Below are 19411 nucleotides of genomic sequence, written 5' to 3' on the forward strand. Positions count from 1 at the left end.
GGCTGGCGGGTGCTGGTCACAGGGATGGCCGTGGGGCGTGTGCTGCTGAGGGGCGTGGCCAGGCCCAGCGCATTGTTACTGGGGCGCTGCTCGTACTCTGGGAATTAAAGGGGTTTTCTAAATACTATTTATAACCGTGGCCTGGGCCCCGCTGGCTCGTGCTGTGGGCAGGGGCCAGCCCTGAACAGCTGGCGGGGGTGGGCTCTGTGGTGCGGCAGGGAACGGCCCCGCTCCTGCGACCTCCGGCGCCTCGGCCCAGCGCCCGCTCCGGGCACCGTGCCCTACTGAGCCCCAGCTCCCAGCGGGGGGCTGCCCGGGAACCTCCCCAGGTAGAAAGCAGCGGGCAGGCGTGGCCTGATGGGGCTGGTACAGAGCAGGGACAATAAGATCCAAGCTGGAGCCCACCCTTTGGGGGGTGGGGGCAGGTTGCTGAGAGGGGGCAGGTCTCCCACTCACGGGCTGTGGGGGCCAGCACTCTCGCCCCAAGCAAGGGGGGGGAAGCCTCTTTGCTGTGGGTGCGGGACTCTGCTCACAGAGTCAGCCTCGCCTTGGGCCCGCAGGCTGACTGCAGCCCCCTAGGCCAGGCAGGTCCCTAGGTACCGCAGGGTGGGGCATCCATGCAGGCTCAGTGGGTCAGATCCAGGCCCATCAACCAACCCCCCCCCCCAACCGAATCCCAGAGGGAGGCAGCTCCGGCCTGGGCCCAGCCTTCCCCGGCTGCAGCTGGCCAGCTGATGATTTCTCCAGCCACTAGGAATCACGCACAGGAGGCTGCATACAACAGTCAATATATTTCACATGTACAAAAAGTCACCCCTAGCTACACCGCGCGCCAAGGGAAGGGTGACGCTGTAAACAACGGGGCAGCCACGCGGTGCCGGGGGCGGGCAGGGCCACCGCCTGTCTGCCCGGCCCCCCGGGCCTTGGTCCCTTTTGGTCCAATAGTGTTAGCGCAGCCCCAGACGCCAGCTCCCAGCGCCCACGTGGGGCCGGGGCCGAGCGCCCAGGGCTGTGAGCGGGAGGGTAAAGTGCTGGCCAGCTCAGAAAAGTAACTGGGGGGGGGGGGGGGGGGCTGGTTCCCAACGCAGCTCTCTGGGGGAAGCTGCCGGTGCCTGGCGCTCACGTGGATTATTTCTCCTCCAGACAAGACCCAGTTGCTGGGGGCGGGGGGAGGGTAGACTGGGGATGCAGCCGCTGAACTGGGGGCAGGTTACCCCAACCAGGCCCCTCCCTCCCTCCCTCCAGGCCTGGCCTTGGGCACAAGGGGCAGTATCGCGACCCTGGGCCACCAGAGGATCAGGCCCGGGCTTGGCTCTGGCCGGCGGAGGGGGGTTAAATGAGGCCCCTGGTGCAGGGGAAGCTGGAAACCAACCGGCCTCCATGCCCGGTGGGACGTGCCTGCCCCAGAGGGACACAGCTAGGGGGGCAGGAGGGCCCCGGGACCCACTGGCTCTGGCACAGGTCACTGGAGCCAGCACAGGCGGGGTTGGGGGATGCAGGTGCTGGGACAGCCCTGCCAGGCCTTGGCTTTCCGGAGGCCCTCGTGCCTGGGGCCGGGCTGGCCACGTGCCCGGCCAGGAGCTGCCCAGCTGGGCGCTGTTTGGCTTTGGGTCCTGAGGGTGTTGAACCAGCCCACCACTGCCAAAGGGGCTGGGCCGAGGCCCTGGGGGCCGCCCCGTCTCCAAGTCCCTGGCTCCACCCAGCATGCCAGGGCGGCAGACGGGCGAGGCCCCTGTGGCCACTGCTGGGGGCTGATAAAGGGGGGAACCGCCCAGCCCCACCCGCGGGCCGGCTGCCGCTGCAGCAGCACAAGGTGTGTGTGGGGGGGGTCAGTCCAGCCCCCGAGACGCAGTCCGTGGCCCCACGGCGAGGGAGGCGCTCCCCCCCCCAGGCCTGCAGCCGCCACAGCCCGAGCACCCGGGGTCGCGTGCAGCAGCGCTGGTGCTGCCACCGTGGGACTCCGGCGCCTGCCCGTCCCAGCCGTGGGGGCCGGGCGCAGGAGCGGCAGGCGCTAATACTGTCGCTCTAAGGCACTGTCCAAGGCCCAGCGCCGGCCTCGCCCGGGGTCCGCTTGGTCCTTCAGCGCGGCGTCGGGGCAGGGGGCAGGACAGAGGCCCCCGCGAGCCCCAGCCGCCGCTGGGTCCAGGCTCCGGCTGGCGGCGTTGGCCCGTCTGAGTGGCCGGGCGCGAAGGTCTGGGCAGGGGCGAGAGAGGGCGTTAGGGAACCGGGGGCGCAGGGGCCAGGCCCCAGTCACAAGCAGCAGCTGCGAGGCCCCCAGCTCCGGGGAGCGAGACTGCAGGGACCGGCCCCCTCCGTCCCTTCAGGCACGTCACCTGTGGGTACCAGTGGCCCTGGCCGGTGAGATCAGTGCACGATCCCCCTACACACGCTCCAGCCCCGCTTCCCACACCAGGACGTCAAGCCCCGGGTGGGTCCCGCTGGCTCGCATGGCACCCGCTGTGCTCTGGGCCCAGCTGGGCAGCTGCAGGCAGCACCCTGGGCTGAGCTAGAGCCAGGGCCGGGAGCTGCCCTGCGGCAGGGAGCTTGCCCCACAGGGCTGAGCGAGGCAGCGGGGGGCTGTGGGGCGCGCCCCTTCCCCTCTGCTGGAGCTACGGGCGGGATGCTCTTGGGGGACAGGAGCAAAGGGAGAGGCAGAGTTCAGCCTGGGGGGGTTGGAGTCACCCTTCCCCCTCCAGTGCAGGCAGGACAAGCCAGTGTCTGGAGCTGGGACGCCCTGCAGGCCAGGCCCAGGGCGAGGCCGGGACTCCCTGCACACGGGGGGGGGGGAGAAGGGGGGCGCACCCACACTCTGCACCAGCCAGGCTTTGCCCAGGCTGCTGGCCCAGCCAACTCACCCCCCACACGGGCAACCGCAGGTGGGAGCAGCCGCTGAGCTAAATCCCAGCCCCCCTCCAGGACCTTCGTCCTGACGCTCAGCTGGGCTCCACCCCCTGCCCCCCAGCCGGTCCTGGGGAAATAGGCCCCTGTGTGGCATCGCTGCCAGGATCCCCGCCCCCCCATGCAGGCCCCAAGCCCCCTGGGGGCAGATTTAGTAAACTACTCTAGTGCGTTAGCAGGGCGGGTGCTCCGGGCCGCGGGCAGGCGGTGCCGGGGGACAGGCCATGCAGGGCGGGTGCTCCGGGCCGCGGGCAGGCGGTGCCGGGGGACAGGCCATGCAGGGCGGGTGCTCCGGGCCGCGGGCAGGCGGTGCCGGGGGACAGGCCATGCAGGGCGGGCCGCTCCGCCCGGAGGCATGCACCGGGAGCCGGGCTGTACCTGCGCGGGGCATTACGGCGCCCGGGGCTAACAGTTAGACTCATCGTGATGGGCCGGGTCGCAGAAGAACCTCGAGCCCCGTTTGGCGGTTCGGGCCGTGAAGGGGACGCTCTTCAGCACTGCAGACGTTCGACAGAGACGCGCGTCAAAGCCGCCCCTCGCCTGGGAGCCGCTGGCAGGGGCAGGGGCCTGCCCGGCTGGGTTCTAGCAGCCCCTCGTCCCCAGGGGGCTCCTGCCCCAAGCCTGCTCCCAGCCAGGCAGACCAGCAGGGCCAGGGCAGAACCGGGAAGCAAACCCAGGGGTCCTGGCCCTGCACCCACTAGGCCACGCTGTCTCTGTCCGAGAGCAGGGGCCAGCCCTGGCTCCCATGGGCGGTGGGGGGGCACCTACCCGTGATGATGTCCTCGATGGTCCCGTCCTTGCCCTCGTAGACGGGTCGGTGCTCCTTGGCCTGGCGCCGCCGCAGCTCCGCAATCAGCTCCTGCTGCTGCCACTTGTTGCGCTGCAACAGGCACCGGGGTGGGCACAGGGCTGGGGAGAGGAGACCCCCCCCCCCCGGGCGGATCCTGCCTGGCCCTTCCCCCGCTGCGCCAGGCAGATCCAGCCCCCTCCCCCACCACCGCCCCCCGGCCCCCCCATCCCGGTGAGCAGCGCTGAATCCGTTCAGCAGGATCCCATCGGGGGGGGGGGGGGGGGCTCTAGCCCAGCCAAAATCAGTCCCCTGCCTGTGGCAATGCTGGGCCTGGCCCCCGGCGTGGTGGGCAGGGCTGGGCTGCAGCAGCCCACCTGGGTGGGGGGCTGCTCCTGGGCCCCGGTTACCAGGGAGCATCACCTATCACCACCCTAGAAGAGTGCATGGGCCCGCCCCGCCCCTCCCCGCCCCGCCTGCCGCTCTGCCCCCTTCCCGGGCTGGGCCAGCGGGGGAAGAGCTACGTGGCTGGGAGATCTCAGGGGTGCCCCCCCAACCCAGCAACCCCCCCCCCCACCTACCTTCTCCAGCTTCTTGGCCTCCTGAGCCAGCATCTTCTCCCGCAGCACCTCCTCCTGCCTCCGGCGCATCTCATTCTCCTGCTCCGCGTCCTGGCGGCACAGCGCGGGGTGAGGGCACCAAGGGCCAGAGCCAGCCCCAGGGCAGCCCAGGCCCAATGGCTCCAGCGCCGGCGGAGGGGGAGGGGGCAGCAGCTGGAGGGCACTGCGGGGGGGGGCACGCGGAGGAAGCACAGGACAAAGCCGGGGGGGGGGCAGCCAGACACAGTGGCCAGAGCAGCAGGGAAGGCAGGAATTGCTCAGTCCCCGCCCACATGCGGTGGCACCACGGGCAAGGGGTGGCTTGGGGGTGACCCAGCGCAGGGCAGCTGGGCAGGGGGCCAGGGCCAGCAGGGGAGGCACCGAGATCCAGCCGGGATGGAGCAGCCGCCCAAGCGCGCTCAGGAAGTGCAGGACCACGGCTCGGGCGCGCCCCTGCCGGACGGGGCAGCCGTTTCCCGTGAGGAACAATGGCAGGAAGGGGGCTGGGTTGCCGGCTGAACCCAGCCCAGGGGGCAGAGCCGGGGGCCCCGGGGAGCAGAGCCAGGGACCCCGGGGAGCCAGAGCCCTGCAGGGGGCTCCACTCACCTTGTAGGAGCGGATGAAGCGGACGAAGACGGGGAAGAACACGGAGGGGGGCGTGGTCTTGGGGCTCTCCCCGAAGTAGCGCACGACCATGTTGTAGGTGTCCTGCCAAACATGAGGGCCATGATGCTGGATCCCTGCCCCCAGACCCCCAGGTGTGTCGCCTCACCAGCCAGATGCCCAGAATCGCAATGTCACCCGGCCCCACGCTGGCCGTGCATGTAGCTCCAGGGCACAGGGCCACACAGAGCGCACACCCAGCGGCACACCGGACATGCACACAATTCCAGTGGGCAGTGTGTGTGCTCAGTGCCCGCCCGGCCCCACGCTGACACGCGCACAGTGCTGGTGCCCAACACATGCCCTCAGTGCCCGCCCGGCCCCACGCTGACATTCAGTTCGGCACCGAGAGCATTTCTTAGAACCTGGTTTTCAGTCCCCGGGAGCTCCACAGCTCAACCCCAGGCTAAGGGTGCGGGAAGCTGCTCACACCAGGCCCTGCTGACTGTCTGCCTGGGCAGTACGGGGTTAACCTCAGCTGCTGTGGGGGGAGGGGTGCTCTGCCCCCTCTGCGCTGGGCCACTTGATGGAGAGAAGTCCAAGGGCCTGTTGCCCAACCTGCCCCCCGAGTGCCCCCAGCCGACCCCCCCTACCTGCCCCCCAAGTGCCCCCAGCCGACCCCCCCTACCTGCCACCCAAGTGCCCCCAGCCGACTCCCCCCTACCTGCCCCCCGAGTGCCCCCAGCCGACCCCCCCTACCTGCCCCCCAAGTGCCCCCAGCCGACCCCCCCTACCTGCCCCCCAAGTGCCCCCAGCCGACTCCCCCCTACCTGCCCCCCGAGTGCCCCCAGCCGACCCCCCCTACCTGCCCCCCGAGTGCCCCCAGCCGACTCCCCCCTACCTGCCCCCCGAGTGCCCCCAGCCGACTCCCCCCTACCTGCCCCCCGAGTGCCCCCAGCCGACCCCCCCTACCTGCCCCCCAAGTGCCCCCAGCCGACCCCCCCTACCTGCCCCCCGAGTGCCCCCAGCCGACTCCCCCACCTCCGCCTGCCTCCCCGACTGCCCCCTCCCACCTCCGCCGTCTTGGCGTCCTTCTGCAGCTTCTCCAGCCGGCCCTCGCTGGCGCCCAGGAAGCTGCGCAGGACGCTGTTGTCGTGGCTGCTGCACTCCCGGCGGATGAGCTCCATGCCGCGGCCCAGCTCCTTCACGTCCAGCAGCACGTTCTCCAGGGACACTGCGGGAGGGGCGGGGGGGTCAGACGGGGAAGCCAGCCGGGCTGCCCACCCAGAGACACGAGCACTAGGGACCCTCCCTCCCATGCCGCACGGGGGCCGTGAGCCACAGCGCCCGGCGCAGGGGGGCCTCACATGGGAACGGCACACTGGGCCCAGCGAGGGGCAGCCAGGGCTGGCTCCAGGGGAAAGGGGCCCGGGACAGACCCCGGAGGCTCCCCAGCTGGGGGGGAGGGGGCGCAGCTGCTCTACCTGCTGCAGCCTTCTCCACGAAGTGCAGCTCCTGCCAGAAGGTGGCCAGGTCCGGGTACTTCTCCCGCACGGTCAGCGCGATGAAGTGCAGCAGCGTCAGCTTCCGGTCTGTCGACTTGGTGTCCAGCAGCTGCAGGGAGCGCGGGGGGGGGGGGGGGGGGGTGTCAGAACGCGGGGGGGGGCACAACTCTGGGTTGCACCTGCGTGTGGACACCTGCAGATGCGGGCGCGTGCAAACAGCCGCATACACGTGCGCCGTGTACCCAGGGCGTGCACCAGGGCGTGCCCAGATCGGCGTGCACCAGCGCCCATGCACGGCCCAGCGGCCCCTTACCAGGTCCAGACTCTGCAGCTTGAAGCCGTAGACGCAGCCGCGTTTGCTGCTGTTCATGTAGTTGCCCAGGGCCAGGATGATCTGCGGAGGGACCCGCAGGGCAGGGTCAGAGAGGTGGGACCAGTGGCCAGCTAGAGCCGCCAGGCAGCCCCCACCCCCACAGCCACTTCCTGCGCCAGAGCAGCCTGGGTCTTCCCACCATCCCCCGGGGTCGCCCAGCTGGCCTGTTTCCCCATCTGTAGAATGGGGCTGGCCCCTGGCTCCCTTCCCGGCTGGAGGCATCCCCCCCACCCCGGGGGCCCCAGCCCAGCTCATGGCCAGGTTCCAGCCCCAGCGCCCGCTGGGCCCCGCCAGGCTGCAGAGAGACCCCCCAGGGCATCCTGGGCAGCCGCGCTCCTGCCTCCGGTTCTGCCCAGTGAGCTCCCCTTCGGCAGGCCCTGTCCTGCGGCAGACGGCAGGGCTGGGGCCCGGCCCCACCCCCGCCCCCTCACCTCCAGCATGCGCTTCAGCTTCTGGGAGGCCTTGACGGAGGCAGAGGCAGCAATGATAGCGTTGAGTTGCTGGAGGGACAAAGAGGGACCAAATCAGCCGTCGCCTCTGCTGGGGCCAGGCCAGTGACATACGTCCCCCGCCCCCGCGATCTGTGCATGCCCCCATCCCCCGCCGGGATCTGCACGCGTGTGTGTGCGCGTATGCGCCCCCCCGCCGGGGATCTGTGTGTCAACGCGTGTGCCCTCACCTCCCTGCCTGGGGAGAGACAGCACCATGCGTGGGGATCTCCGCAGGGTGCATGTGTGTGCACATGCAGGTATGTCTCCATCCTCCCCCCCTCCCTGAAGGAGAGACACCACAGCGCACGGGGATCCGTGCAGCATGAGTGCGTGCATGCCCCTATCCCCCCGTGAGACACCACAGCGCACGAGGATCTGTGCAGCATGTGTGCGTGCATGCCCCTATCCCCCCCGTGAGACACCACAGCGCACGGGGATCCGTGCAGCATGTGTGCGTGCATGCCCCCACCCCCCCGTGAGACACCACAGCGCACGAGGATCCGTGCAGCATGAGTGCGTGCCCCCATCCCCCCCGTGAGACACCACAGCGCACGAGGATCCGTGCAGCATGAGTGCGTGCCCCCATCCCCCCCGTGAGACACCACAGCGCACAGAGATCCGTGCAGCATGTGTGCGTGCATGCCCCCATCCCCCCCGTGAGACACCACAGCGCACGGGGATCCGTGCAGGGTGCATGTGCACACTTCCCCTCCCCCCCGAGAGATCACACAGAGGGATCTGTGCTGAGGGGGCTGGGAGACTGAAAGGTCCTTGGGGGCGGAGCTTCATCCCTGCTCCACCCCCCCCCCCCAAGACATGGGGGAGGCTCATGCAATTGGTGCATCCCTTGGGGCTGGAGCTAGTGGAGGCTGAACTGGTGCCGTCCATGGGCCCGACGCAGCGTTTCTCGGCGGACGACAGTGGGCGCCATGGAGGAGCCCAGCCCCGGCCCTCCCCTCCGCTCGCCTGGGCGGGTCAAGGCCCCAGTACCACAGCCAGGCCCCCCCAGGGCAGGGCTCATGGCAAGCCCTGGGGGGCCGGGGAGGGGGCGGCTTGGCCTGCTCAGGGGCAGGGCCCGGGCTCCAGCGTGGGGCAGGAGGCGCAGGGGCCGTACCGGCGTCAGCATCTGGAGGTTGTCCTGGAAGTTGCCCAGGAAGGCCATGATGGCCATGCGCTGCGCCAGGCGCTCCACCTTGCTGAAGTGCAGCATGAAGCGATCCTCGTCGGCCAGCTCCTCGGGCGGCTTGCGCTCCTTCTCGTACTGCCGCAGCAGCTTCACCTCCGCCTCCGTGGGCAGGAACCGCATCAGGCACTCCACAAAGTCCACCGGCAGCGTCTGCAGGTCAAACCTGCCGGCCCCGGGCCCGTCACACGCCGGCCCAAAGCTGGCTCCCTGCAGCCCCTGGCCCTCCCGCGCCCGCTGCGACGCAGCCTGGTCCGCCCTGACGTGGGGGCTCTCTCTGGGCCCCCCTCACCCGGCCTCTCTGGGCGGGCGCGGACTCTGGGTTGCAGGGATGCAGAGGCTCCGGCGTAGGCCAGGCAGGCTCCCACTGGGGCGGGGGGTGGGGGTGGATTCCAGCCCCCACGTTCCCGGCGGCGGAGGGGATGCACGGGGCACCTACGTGTGGATGGCTTTGCAGATCTCCTCGGTGCTGCGGCCCGCCTTGCGCAGCGTGATGGCCAGGTTCTTGGCCCGGTTGGCCTCCAGCAGCGTCACCTTGCTGGCCGCCTTGTGCGAGGCCTTGCCCTTGGCGCACAGCAGGTCCAGGGCAGGGCCCTGTGCCTTGGTTTTGAAGAGCTCCTCGAACTTGTCCAGGTCCAGGTCCTGGAGGGGAGAGGAGGGAGCGTCACCCCCCACGGAGCCGCCCCATTGCTGCCCAGCCAGACTGGGCCCATGCACCAGGCACACACGGGGGGGTCCTGCCCCAGTAGCTCCCTGGGGCCCTGCAGATGGGACCCCAGCGAGGCTGCCTGAGAAGGCCAGGAAGGGGAGATTAGACCCCAACAGGAATCGCACTGAGCTGGGAACGAGCCGGCTCCGGCCAGCGGCTCAAGCATCCGCACTCCCGCCCCTCTGCCCTCTGGGACAAGGCCCCAGACCCGGCCCCACCTCCAGGATCTTCTCGTCGTCCAGCTCGCTGAAGACGGTGCCGCTGATCTGGTTGGGTTTCAGCGCCGTCCAGTTGAAGATGGGCAGGCGGAACTTGGTCTTGATGGGTTTCTTTATCCGGATGGCTGGGGACAAGGGGGCAGGGAGGGCGTGACGCCAGGCCCGCTGCACCAGCCCCGCTCGCAGGGCGCCCACAGCGCAACACCGGCCACAGCCCGGGCACGGCCCCACAGGTGAGCCGGCCACGAACCCAGGCGGTAAGGACCTGCCCACAATAGCGCCTGCCTATTTTATAGCTGTGTTCCCTTCCCAGCATGCACTGCAGCTCAGCCTACAACTTCCCTGGACTACAAATCCCAGGATGCCGCGGTCCTTTAAACACCACCCTCCAAAGGGTCAGTGCACGCTGGGCCAAGCCACTTCTCGGAAAGGCCCAGAGACCTGAGCTCCCGAACGGAGCAGCGGGAGACCCCGGACAGATGCAGCAGGGGCAGCCCCTGGGGCCCTCGAGCACTCTCTATCCGAGGGGGGGCACACCCCAAAGGCGCTGACTGGATTCACGGCTGGGTGGGGCTGTAGCCCCAGGCCCAGCTGCAAACCCGACGGCTGGGCTGAACCAGCGGGAATTTGGAGATACATTTTCCCGCAACTGCAGCCCAGACCTGGAATCTGAGGGGCAGTTCCAGAGAGAGCCCCCCCCACCCCGCATGTGCCTGCCACATGGGGGAGACACATCCGCCTGCCCGCCCCACGAGGGAGACACATCCGCCTTCCCCCCCCCACGAGGGAGACACATCCGCCTGCCCGCCCCACGGGGGAGACACATCCGCCTTCCCCCCCCCACGAGGGAGACACATCCGCCTGCCCCCCCCCACGGGGGAGACACATCCGCCTGCCCCCCCCACGAGGGAGACACATCCGCCTGCCTGCCCCACGAGGGAGACACATCCGCCTGCCCCCCCCCCACGAGGGGAGACACATCCGCCTGCCTGCCCCACGGGGGAGACACATCCATTTGCTCACCCACCCCATGGGACAGACACGTCCGCCCACCCGCCTCACTGGCGAGACACATTCATTTGCCTGCCTGCCCCCCATGACGCCCCTCCCCACTCACCCCACGGGAGGGGCCATCCACCTGCGAGACCCACCCTCTGCCCGCCCGCCCCAGGGCAGCACTCCCGGGGGGCCACGCCCAAAGACGGGGCTTCCTACCTGACAAGCCCACGGTGAGGATGACGGAGGGCGAGGCCCCAGGCAGCGGAGGGGCAGGGGGGCACTTGTCTGTGGGGCGAGAGGAGGAGGATGAGGCCCTGGCCCCTCCGGGGGCACCCGGCGGCAATCCCGGGGCAGGGGCTGAGCTCACCTGGCAGTGGCGGGGCCGGGGGGGGCAGAGGCGGCGGCGGGGGTGGGGGCGGGGGGGCAGCCTCCACGGGAGGCAAGGCTGGGAGGCGGATGTCATCCTCGGGGATGTCCCCTTCGCCCTCCAGGGGCGGCAGCGGCTCTGCCCCCGGCTCCCCGGGCTGGGAGGCGCCGCAGTGGCGCCGGAACGCCGCCTCCTTCTCCCTGATGATCCTGCGCAGCGTGTGCACCTGGTGGGTCGTGCTCTCGAAGGTCTCCTGTCCCGGCAGAGGGGGGCTGTGAGGGCGGCTCCCCCTGGAGACGGATTCCCCCTCCCCCCCACGGGGCCAGAGCCAGGGAGCCGGTGCACGGGCTGCAGCCAGCGGTGGAGCCCCGGCTCCCGGTGGGGACACCCCTCGGCGCCGGGGAAGGGGCCGCGCTGAGCAGGGGCATGCTGGGAACACGGCCCGGCGCACAGGGGCACCCTGGGCTCACCGCTGGTGAACGGTGCAGGGCCCCACGGCGGAGGGGCTCGGTCCCCCCCCCAGCTGCGTTAACCGCCCTCCCTGGGTCTACCCCCGCCCCCCACCTTGATCAGCTCCAGCTCCTTCTCCCGCTGCAACAGCTGCTTCTCCAGCTCCGCCACCCGCATCACGTTCTCGTTCTCGAGGTCCAGCAGCTTCTCCGTCAACTGCAGCGAGGGCAGGAGGCCGGCGGTTACCCAGGGCACCCGGCCCCGCCAGGCGCCGCCCCGCAGCCGGTTCAGACCCAACACGAGCCGGAAGGAGAGCCCCACAGCAGGACGTCCCCTGGGAATCCCCCCACGACACTCCCGGGGGAGTCTGACGTCCCCGGCCCCCCAGGAAAGAACCTCGGCAGAACCCCCGTCAGGGCGAGGGACGAGAGCAGCCTGCCCCCCCGCCCCACGGCGCCGGTTCCAGCCGCCACAATTCCGCACGCTCTGCCGGCGATCACGCCGCCCCCTCCCCTGGAGACCCCGGCGGGGCGGGGCAGGACCTCGCATGGCCTGGCGGGGCAAGAAAAACCTACATGAGACACGTGCTCCTCCAGCTCCTCCACTTTCTCCAGCGCCACGTTCTTGGTCTCCGCGTCCTCCAGCAGCCCCCCCACGTCAAAGACGTTGTCCAGGTAGGCCTGGATCTGCACCTGCAGCTTCTCGCTCTCCGTGTGCCGCGACTTCTGCAGAGAGGGAACCCGGCCTCAGGGCAGGAGGCCGCACGGCCCGGAGCTCGCTGGCTGGGCACAAGAGCCCGTTATGCCCCCCTCCCTCCCCAGCCTCTCTTCTCCACCGCCTGCCAGCTTAGGGCACCCGCTTCTCCCCAGCAGTGCCGGCCCGTGCTGCTGTTGTCCAGCCTGTTTTCAGAGAGGGAAACTGAGGCACAGCGCGGCTGGCGAGGGAAGGCATCTCCCTGCATGAGTGATCGTTTTCCCTCCCTCCGACCTCATGACCCTTCCTGTGCATGGTCAAGCCTCCTGTTCCTGGGCTTAACTGACCCCTGGTTCTGGGGGCTGGGGCAGGCCTGGGGGCAGATCCCCCCCATCTCCACCTATCCCAGGGCCCCTGGGCCTGCCTGGGCCCTGGGGGGCTGAGGCAGCTTGGCCAGGTGGCCGTCTCCTCTGCCGACACTGAGCTGCAGCCCCTGCTACCGTGGGGCCTGAGGCTCCCGTGATGCCCTGGCACAGAACCTGACCGGGCGCCGGATCGGGGCCTCGCCGCTCCCCGCCCCTACCTGCAGGAACTCCTCCAGGCCGAGCTTGGTGAACTCGTACTGCAGGTGCACCCGGAAGTTCATGTCCTCCACCGAGTGCACCACGATGTTGATGAACTGCATGCAGGCCACCTGCGAGGGAGAGGGAGTCGCTGCAGGGAATAGGGGGGCGGGATACCCGCCCCGGCCGGCCTTGGGGAGTGGGGGGGGGGTCATGGGGCAGGCTACCTGCCCTGGCCGGCCTTGAGGAGTTCACGGGGCAGGCTACCCGCCCTGGCCGGCCTTGGGGAGTGGGGGGGTCACGGGGCAGGCTACCTGCCCTGGCCGGCCTTGAGGAGTTCACGGGGCAGGCTACCCGCCCCGGCCGGCCTTGGGGAGTGGGGGGGTCACGGGGCAGGCTACCCGCCCTGGCCGGCCTTGGGGAGTGGGGGGGTCACGGGGCAGGCTACCCGCCCCGGCCGGCCTTGGGGAGTGGGGGGGTCACGGGGCAGGCTACCTGCCCTGGCCGGCCTTGAGGAGTTCACGGGGCAGGCTACCCACCCCAGCCAGCCTTGGGGAGCTGTGGGGGGGGGGTTCATGGGGCAGGATACCCACCCCGGCCGGCCTTGGGGAGTGGGGGTTTCATGGGGCAGGCTACCCGCCCCGGCCGGCCTTGGGGAGCTGCGGGGGGGGGGTTCATGGGGCAGGATACCCGCCCCGGCCAGCCTTGGGGAGCTGCGGGGGGGGGTTCATGGGGCAGGATACCCGCCCCGGCCAGCCTTGGGGAGCTGCGGGGGGGGGTTCATGGGGCAGGATACCTGCCCCGGCCGGCCTTGGGGAGCTGCGGGGGGGGGTTCATGGGGCAGGATACCTGCCCCGGCCGGCCTTGGGGAGCTGTGGGGGGGGGGTTCATGGGGCAGGCTACCCGCCCCGGCCGGCCTTGGGGAGCTGTGGGGGGGGGGTTCATGGGGCAGGCTACCTGCCCCGGCCGGCCTTGGGGAGCTGTGGGGGGGGGGTTCATGGGGCAGGCTACCCGCCCCGGCCGGCCTTGGGGAGCTGTGGGGGGGGGTTCATGGGGCAGGCTACCTGCCCCGGCCGGCCTTGGGGGCTGGGGGGGGGGTTCATGGGGCGGGCTACCCGCCCCGGCCGGCCTTGGGGGCTGAGGGGATGCAACCAGCCACAGGCGCTAGGATCCGGGCATCGCCCAGCCATCCTTCAGGGGGTGCCAGTGGCGGTGGGTCCATACACTGCCGGCCCTCCTTGGGGCAGGGTCATGGCGGCTCGCTCCACCCCTGGCTGCCCCTCCCGCCCCAGTGGGGAAGCTAGAGGCCCCCTGGGAGGGCAGTGCCAGCCCGGGGCCGGAAGCGCTCACCATGAAGTCGATGCTGCTGTCCTCGTTCCGGAAGTACTCCATGAGCTTCTCAAAGCGGTGCGCCTCCTTACAGACCTGCCGGGGCCCGCAGACGGGTGAATGCCCAGCCCACCCTGACGGCACCGCCGCGGCCCGAGGCCCTGGGGACACCAACGCGGGCGCCCACTGGAGGGGGCTGCACAGGCGGGGGTGACGAGCTTCGCCTTGCGCCCATCACCCCGGCATCAGGGCACGTTCTGCCCTACTGTCTGACTAGCCCTGGGATCCCTCCCTCCTGCAGCTCCTGGGGCTCTTTGCTGTCTGCAGCTCCCGGGTGCCCCGAGACGGCCAGCCGGCCCCAGGATCCCCTTCCCAGCCCCAGCGGCGCCCCCTTGCAGCCGGGCCGGGCTCACCTCTTTGAAATTGTCGAAGGCGGCGAGGATGATTTCGTGGCCGCCCCTCACCAGGCAGACAGCCGCCAGCAGCTCCAGCACCAGCGCCTTGGTCCTAGGGGACAGCCCAGGGGCACGGTGACTCGGCCAGCCCCGCCCTGCCCCAGCCCCCCCGCTGGGGCTCCCTCCCTGGCTGGGGACAGCCCCCGAGAGCCCAGGCACGTGCAACACCGGGTCGCTGCCACCCCGGCCTGGCAGGGAGCAGGGAGTCCAGCGTCCCGGACTGAGGCCCCTCGAACTCTCTCACACCCAGCTGCCGGGAGGCCTGGACTGGAGCCGAGAGCGTCTGGATCCCCAGCAGCTTTCTGCAGAGGCCTGTAACCCCCAGGGGCTGGCGGGGGAGGGGGCTCTGGGTCCCGGGAAGCCAGAGTCTGTAACGCCCCCAAATCCGCTCGCCCCTCCCCGGCTGCGGCCCCTGGCTGCTTGCGGCTCTGAGCGCGTCCTGCGTGGCTCCGGCCGTCAGTATCGCAGCCCCCCCCCCCCGAAGGGTTCTCGCCCTGGCGGGCGGGAGCTGGCAGCGCAGGGGGCTGCCTGCGGGGAGGGGCACCAGCACCCTACCTGGGGTTCTTGTTGTTCAGGCTGAGCGCTATCTCGTTCACGGCGTGGGGGTGGGACATCACCAGGTTGAATCCGTACTGGGGAGGAGGGAGAGGCAGAGCGCGGGGCATTAGCCACGGCAGGGAGGCCGGGAATGGGGGGCCTGGGGGCGCAGCCCCTGTGCTCCCCCCAGCTCAGGGCAGCGGGACGGGCTGGGCTTGGTCCTGAGCAGCCCGTGGGCTCTGGCCAACCAGCCACGCCCTCCCCGCTCGCATAGAGACACGGACATTTCGTCTCCGATAAAATCCCCCTCCCCCCCATCACCGTTTCTGCAACAGGGGAAACTCAAAACCAGGTGCCACCTGCTGCCTGGTCCCAAACGATGGAACAGCTGAGCCAGCCGGGCCCTGCAGGAGAAGCTGCCCGAGGCCAAGAGGGCTACACACCCCCATGCTTCAGGACTGCAGCAGTGATGGGGGTCAGGAAGGGAGGTGACCCCACTGCACCCCTACAGGGATCCAGCCCCCAGCCCTGGGCGCAGCTCTGGGGCTCGACACAAAGCATGTGACAAGGGGAAGCGCCGGGTGGGGCCGGGTGCCGGGTACCTGGTAGTTCATGATGGCCCGTAGGCACATGATGCAGACATGGACGTCGTCCTTCTGGCTCACCAGCCGCGAGTTCTTCAGCGCCTTCCGGCTGGGCACGGTGCTGCAGCTGGCAAAACACGGCAGCCTGCGGTGAGCGAGCCCGGGCAGGGCCCCGGAGCCGCCCGGACACACTGGGGAGCCCATGGGAATGGATTCTGGCCCTCAAACCCGGCTGAGCAGCCTCGCCTCCCTTAGCACCTCTTCCCGCTCAGCCACCTCTCCCCGCAGAGCTGCACCGGCTCGCCATGCCCTGCGGGCCCACGTCGGCCCTAGGGCGCAGGGAAAGCCAGCGCGGCCGCACTGCGCTCGGCAGGCCGTGGGGGAGGGGTCTGCGCAGGCACGGGGAGGGGGTTATCAGGCCCTATTCCTTCCCCCGCAGGGGGTCCTGCTGCGGGCACCGGGGCCGTGGAACGGGCACAGCCCGGCCCCTCCTGCCAGCGGGGGGCACACGCCGCACGGGCCGGCCTGCTGGAAGGGAACGTGGCTCAGTCCTGCTGCGCTGGGATCCAAACGCTGCATCCTGCTGGTTCTAGCCACTGGCCCGAGCCGCCAGGAAGCCGCAGCCCCGCGGGCGGCGCTGGGCAGGGAGGAGTCTGCGTCTTTCTGCTCCCTCTCAGCCGCACCCTCCTGCCTTGCTGCCTGGTGCAGCGGCCCCTGCTCAGACGCTGGCACGGAGGGGCTGGCGCACCCAGGCTACATCTCTGCCCATCCCACCAGCGCTGGGGGACCTGCACCTCGCGCCGCCTGTCCCACAGCGGCACCTGCAGCCTCCTGCCCAGACTCCGGCCCCAAGTGCGGTCCCTGCCCCAGGGAGCTCACTGTCTCCCCAGAGGGCGGGTGGGGAAACTGAGGCACAGAGCCAGGAAAGGACCCGCCCGCGTCACGTGGCTGCGCTGGGAACAGAACCCAGCAGTCCAAGCACAACATCCTGTCCGCTAGGTCACATCTGTGCCCCCCTGCACTCCCGGAGACGCCCTCCCCGACAGACCCTCCCCAGCTCAGCTCAGAGGCCATCTCCAGGCAGCGCTGAGAGAGCGGCAAGGCCAAGGGAAGCCCCCAGAGGCACCAAGCCCGCAGGGCCGAGGCAGGGCACCACACAGAGCAGGCAGGGCAAGGGACGGGCAGCGGGGAAGACGCTCGCTGCTCCCACGGGTAGCGCAGGGTCAAGGTGAGGGGGAGGACAGAGCAGGGGGATGTGAGCACAGAGGGGGCTGCACAGCGAGGGAGAGGCGCACTGGGCACGGATCCCGCAGGAACGATGGAGGAGGGCGCAGAGCGAGACACAGAGCCAGGGGCAGGCGGGTAGGAGGAGCTGCGGGTGAAAGAGCAAGAGGAGAAAGGCGCGTGCACACATGCACAGCACCTGGATGCACACAGGCATGCACACGCACGTGCGAACACCCAGACATACACAGGCATGCACACGCACGTGCGAACACCCAGACATACACAGGCATGCACACGCACCCGTGCATGAACACCAGGATGCACGCATCCGTGCACACCCACACACGTACACGCACGATGCAATGTCTGCCCGTGCACACACGGTCATGGACACTCTCATGCACGCACCCAGCTGAGCAGAGCGGAAAGGCACGGGGTGTGTTAGCGGCACGGAGGGGGCGTCTCGTGTCCCACGGGCCGGCGGCCTGGAGCCGGCGGGTACTTACCCGGCGAGAGGCGGGGCAGACACAGCCAGAGGACAGAGAGAGAGAGCACAGGCCAGAGAGACGGGCAGGCAGAGCGAGAGGGAGACGGGCCCTGGAAGCAGAGAGAGGAGGGCGTGTTACTGACCCAGACAGAGGCAGACTGGGGCTGGCAGGAGAGAAGGGCACAGACCACTCCAGGGAAGCGAGAAGGGGGCAGGCAGCATCCCGGGTGGGGAGCAGATGGGTACGCAGCGTAGAGCAGAGCAGGCAAATGCAAGGGGGGGGGAGCATGGACCTCGGGGAGGATGTACAACAGGGCAGAGCAGAGGGGGGTGTACCAGGCGGGCACATACCATGGGCTGGGGGGGTACGTATCACAGCACAGAGCTGGGGGAGGGGTGACAAGCAGGTGTGGGAAGGCGCCCTCGGGCAGGGCGAGGGGGGTACCTACCGGGGAGCAGGGGGAGGTGGCGTGTGTCCTGCAGGCTCCCGCAGGGCTGGGGTACCTACCGTAGGGCGGACTGGCGCGCAGAGCGGGCGAGGCTGTTGGCGAAGGGGGCAGACAGGGCTAGGGGGTGCTGCAGATCCTCGATAGATCTGCTCCAGGATTTCAGCTTTTCTAGCGCACCGTCCTCTCCGCTTTCCAGACCCTCACAATCAAACCTGGGCGGGAGAGGGACACACGCACAGAGGCCACGTTGCAAAGCGGCGGCCTGGCGGCCCTCGCGGGGGGCGGGCCGGGGGGCACTTGCGCGCACTAGCAAGGGCGTTAAGCGCGCGCAGACTCAGCAGCAACATGGCAGGCGTAGCGGCTCGCACGCTCCTGCTGACAGCAAGCGCCCCAGCAGTGGGGCAGAAATTCACGGCTTCTCCGGTGTAAACACACACCTCTCCCCCGGCAGCCAGCCAGCCAGCCACCCCCAGGGGCCCTCCAAGCATCTGAGATGGAAAAGCCCATCCCCGGTTCAAACCATTCTCCAGGCAGCGACGGGCTGGCTCGGCCACACCCTGGCACTCGTGCGAAGGCGACTTGCACCAGCAGGGTTTGCGTGTGAAAATGATGGTGGGAAATCCCTCGGCCAGAGCACAGAGTGGAGGCGACGGGTGGCCAGCAACAGGGAGGCAAGAAGGGCACAACAATGGAGACTCTCCCCACACCGTGTTAGCAATGAGTGGGGCTGGTGCGAAGCACGTTGGAAAGCCCCCACATTGCACCTTGCCAGAGCCAGGGCCCAGCGAAGGGAGGGGCAGGACCCACTCCTCTGCCTCACACACGTGCACAAGAGGACACCTGTAGGGGGCAGCAGCAAACCGCTGAGAGGAAATACGCTGGCACCCATAGAGTCATTGGACTGTGGAACTCACTGCCACAGGAAGTCGTTGAGAGCAGCAGCGTAGCAAGATCCAGGTTCCTGCATTGGGGCACCAACGCTAACGGGGTCAGGAGGACACAATCACAGGAGGCAGATTAGCCACGGGGGGTCTCACACCTTGGCCTGGTGGCCAGCTGTGGCTCTGAGCCAGTCGGGGAATTGCCGTGTTCCCAGGACGAGGGAGAAGGGAGCTCAGTGGTGTCAGGCACGGCGGAGACCCGATGCAGGGTTGCTGCTTTGGCCTCTGCAAACCGCGCTCTCCCCCGCTCTGCCTCGGGCACACCCCGAAGCACGGCCGGGCTGCGGCGCCGCCCGTGCGGTACTTACATCACCGCGCACTGCGCGAAGGAGAGATAATCCACCAGGACGTCCAGGCCTTTGTTCTCGTCATTGAGAAACTCCCGAACCCACCTGCAGAGAGGAGCAGGGAGGAGTCACCGCTGGGCTGACGCAGGGCCTGGCGTTCATGCTGGACTCCCGCCTGGGGGCCATGTTCAGCCACGGTCCGGAGCCCCCCCTGCCAGGCGGGAAACCAGTGGCACCGCGCCTGGCCCGGCGACCTGCGCTGGCAGGAGTCCCGGCCTGGAAAAGGGACAGGCACTCGGGGCAAGGACCACGAGAGCCACCTAGCCAGCGCCCCAGAGCTGGGCAAAAGCAACACTGGGTCACTACAGCGTTGCCATGACAACAGCGGGTCAGGGGGTGCAACTTGAGCAGAGCTCGGGGGCCGGTTCCCCCTTTCCCTCCCTCGCCCCGGGCAGGTGCACTTGGGCCCCGATTCTCCGCACTACGCTGGTGCCACAACGCTGGCACCAGCCGTCATCCTGCTCTGCCCCAGGCTAGGGCTGGATTTAGGCCCCGCAGGGGGAGGCCGGGTGTTTGCAGACAAGCCGGGGCCTGGGCCCTGTGCCGAGCCGGCCCGGGGTTAGCTTTGTCCTGGGTCACTTTGTGCTCACGGGCTGGGCCGAGGCACCGAGAGTTAA

General features: G+C 69.7%; 1 protein-coding gene across 3 annotated transcripts in view; it reads right to left on the reverse strand.

Annotated features, from left to right (window-relative positions):
- Window positions 1-760: 760 nt before the first annotated feature.
- FMNL3 (formin like 3) overlaps window positions 761-19411 on the reverse strand; it is a 47284-nt gene continuing 28633 nt past the window's right edge. Inside the window, exons 5-27 of one of the 3 annotated variants that reach the window (XM_075902024.2) lie at window positions 18756-18839; window positions 17566-17718; window positions 15362-15470; window positions 14778-14854; window positions 14181-14274; window positions 13789-13863; window positions 12459-12569; window positions 11758-11907; window positions 11297-11398; window positions 10733-10985; window positions 10582-10650; window positions 9367-9491; window positions 8879-9081; window positions 8371-8605; window positions 7197-7265; window positions 6706-6786; window positions 6372-6501; window positions 5961-6121; window positions 4891-4992; window positions 4267-4356; window positions 3667-3778; window positions 3277-3395; window positions 2058-2193 (exon numbers count right to left, since the gene is read on the reverse strand). In XM_075902024.2, coding sequence (XP_075758139.2) covers window positions 3304-3395; window positions 3667-3778; window positions 4267-4356; window positions 4891-4992; window positions 5961-6121; window positions 6372-6501; window positions 6706-6786; window positions 7197-7265; window positions 8371-8605; window positions 8879-9081; window positions 9367-9491; window positions 10582-10650; window positions 10733-10985; window positions 11297-11398; window positions 11758-11907; window positions 12459-12569; window positions 13789-13863; window positions 14181-14274; window positions 14778-14854; window positions 15362-15470; window positions 17566-17718; window positions 18756-18839 — 2677 coding nt within the window. In that variant the 3' untranslated portion in view covers window positions 2058-2193; window positions 3277-3303. Of the gene's footprint in view, window positions 2194-3276; window positions 3396-3666; window positions 3779-4266; window positions 4357-4890; window positions 4993-5960; window positions 6122-6371; window positions 6502-6705; window positions 6787-7196; window positions 7266-8370; window positions 8606-8878; window positions 9082-9366; window positions 9492-10581; window positions 10651-10732; window positions 10986-11296; window positions 11399-11757; window positions 11908-12458; window positions 12570-13788; window positions 13864-14180; window positions 14275-14777; window positions 14855-15361; window positions 15471-17565; window positions 17719-18755; window positions 18840-19411 lie in introns of all 3 variants that reach the window. The other 2 variants (XM_075902023.2, XM_075902025.2) reach the window with 2 other exon arrangements.

This window comes from Pelodiscus sinensis, chromosome 31, assembly GCF_052426305.1.
Source record: "Pelodiscus sinensis isolate ZL-2025 chromosome 31, ASM5242630v1, whole genome shotgun sequence".
In the NCBI taxonomy this organism is placed as follows: Eukaryota; Metazoa; Chordata; order Testudines; family Trionychidae; genus Pelodiscus; species Pelodiscus sinensis.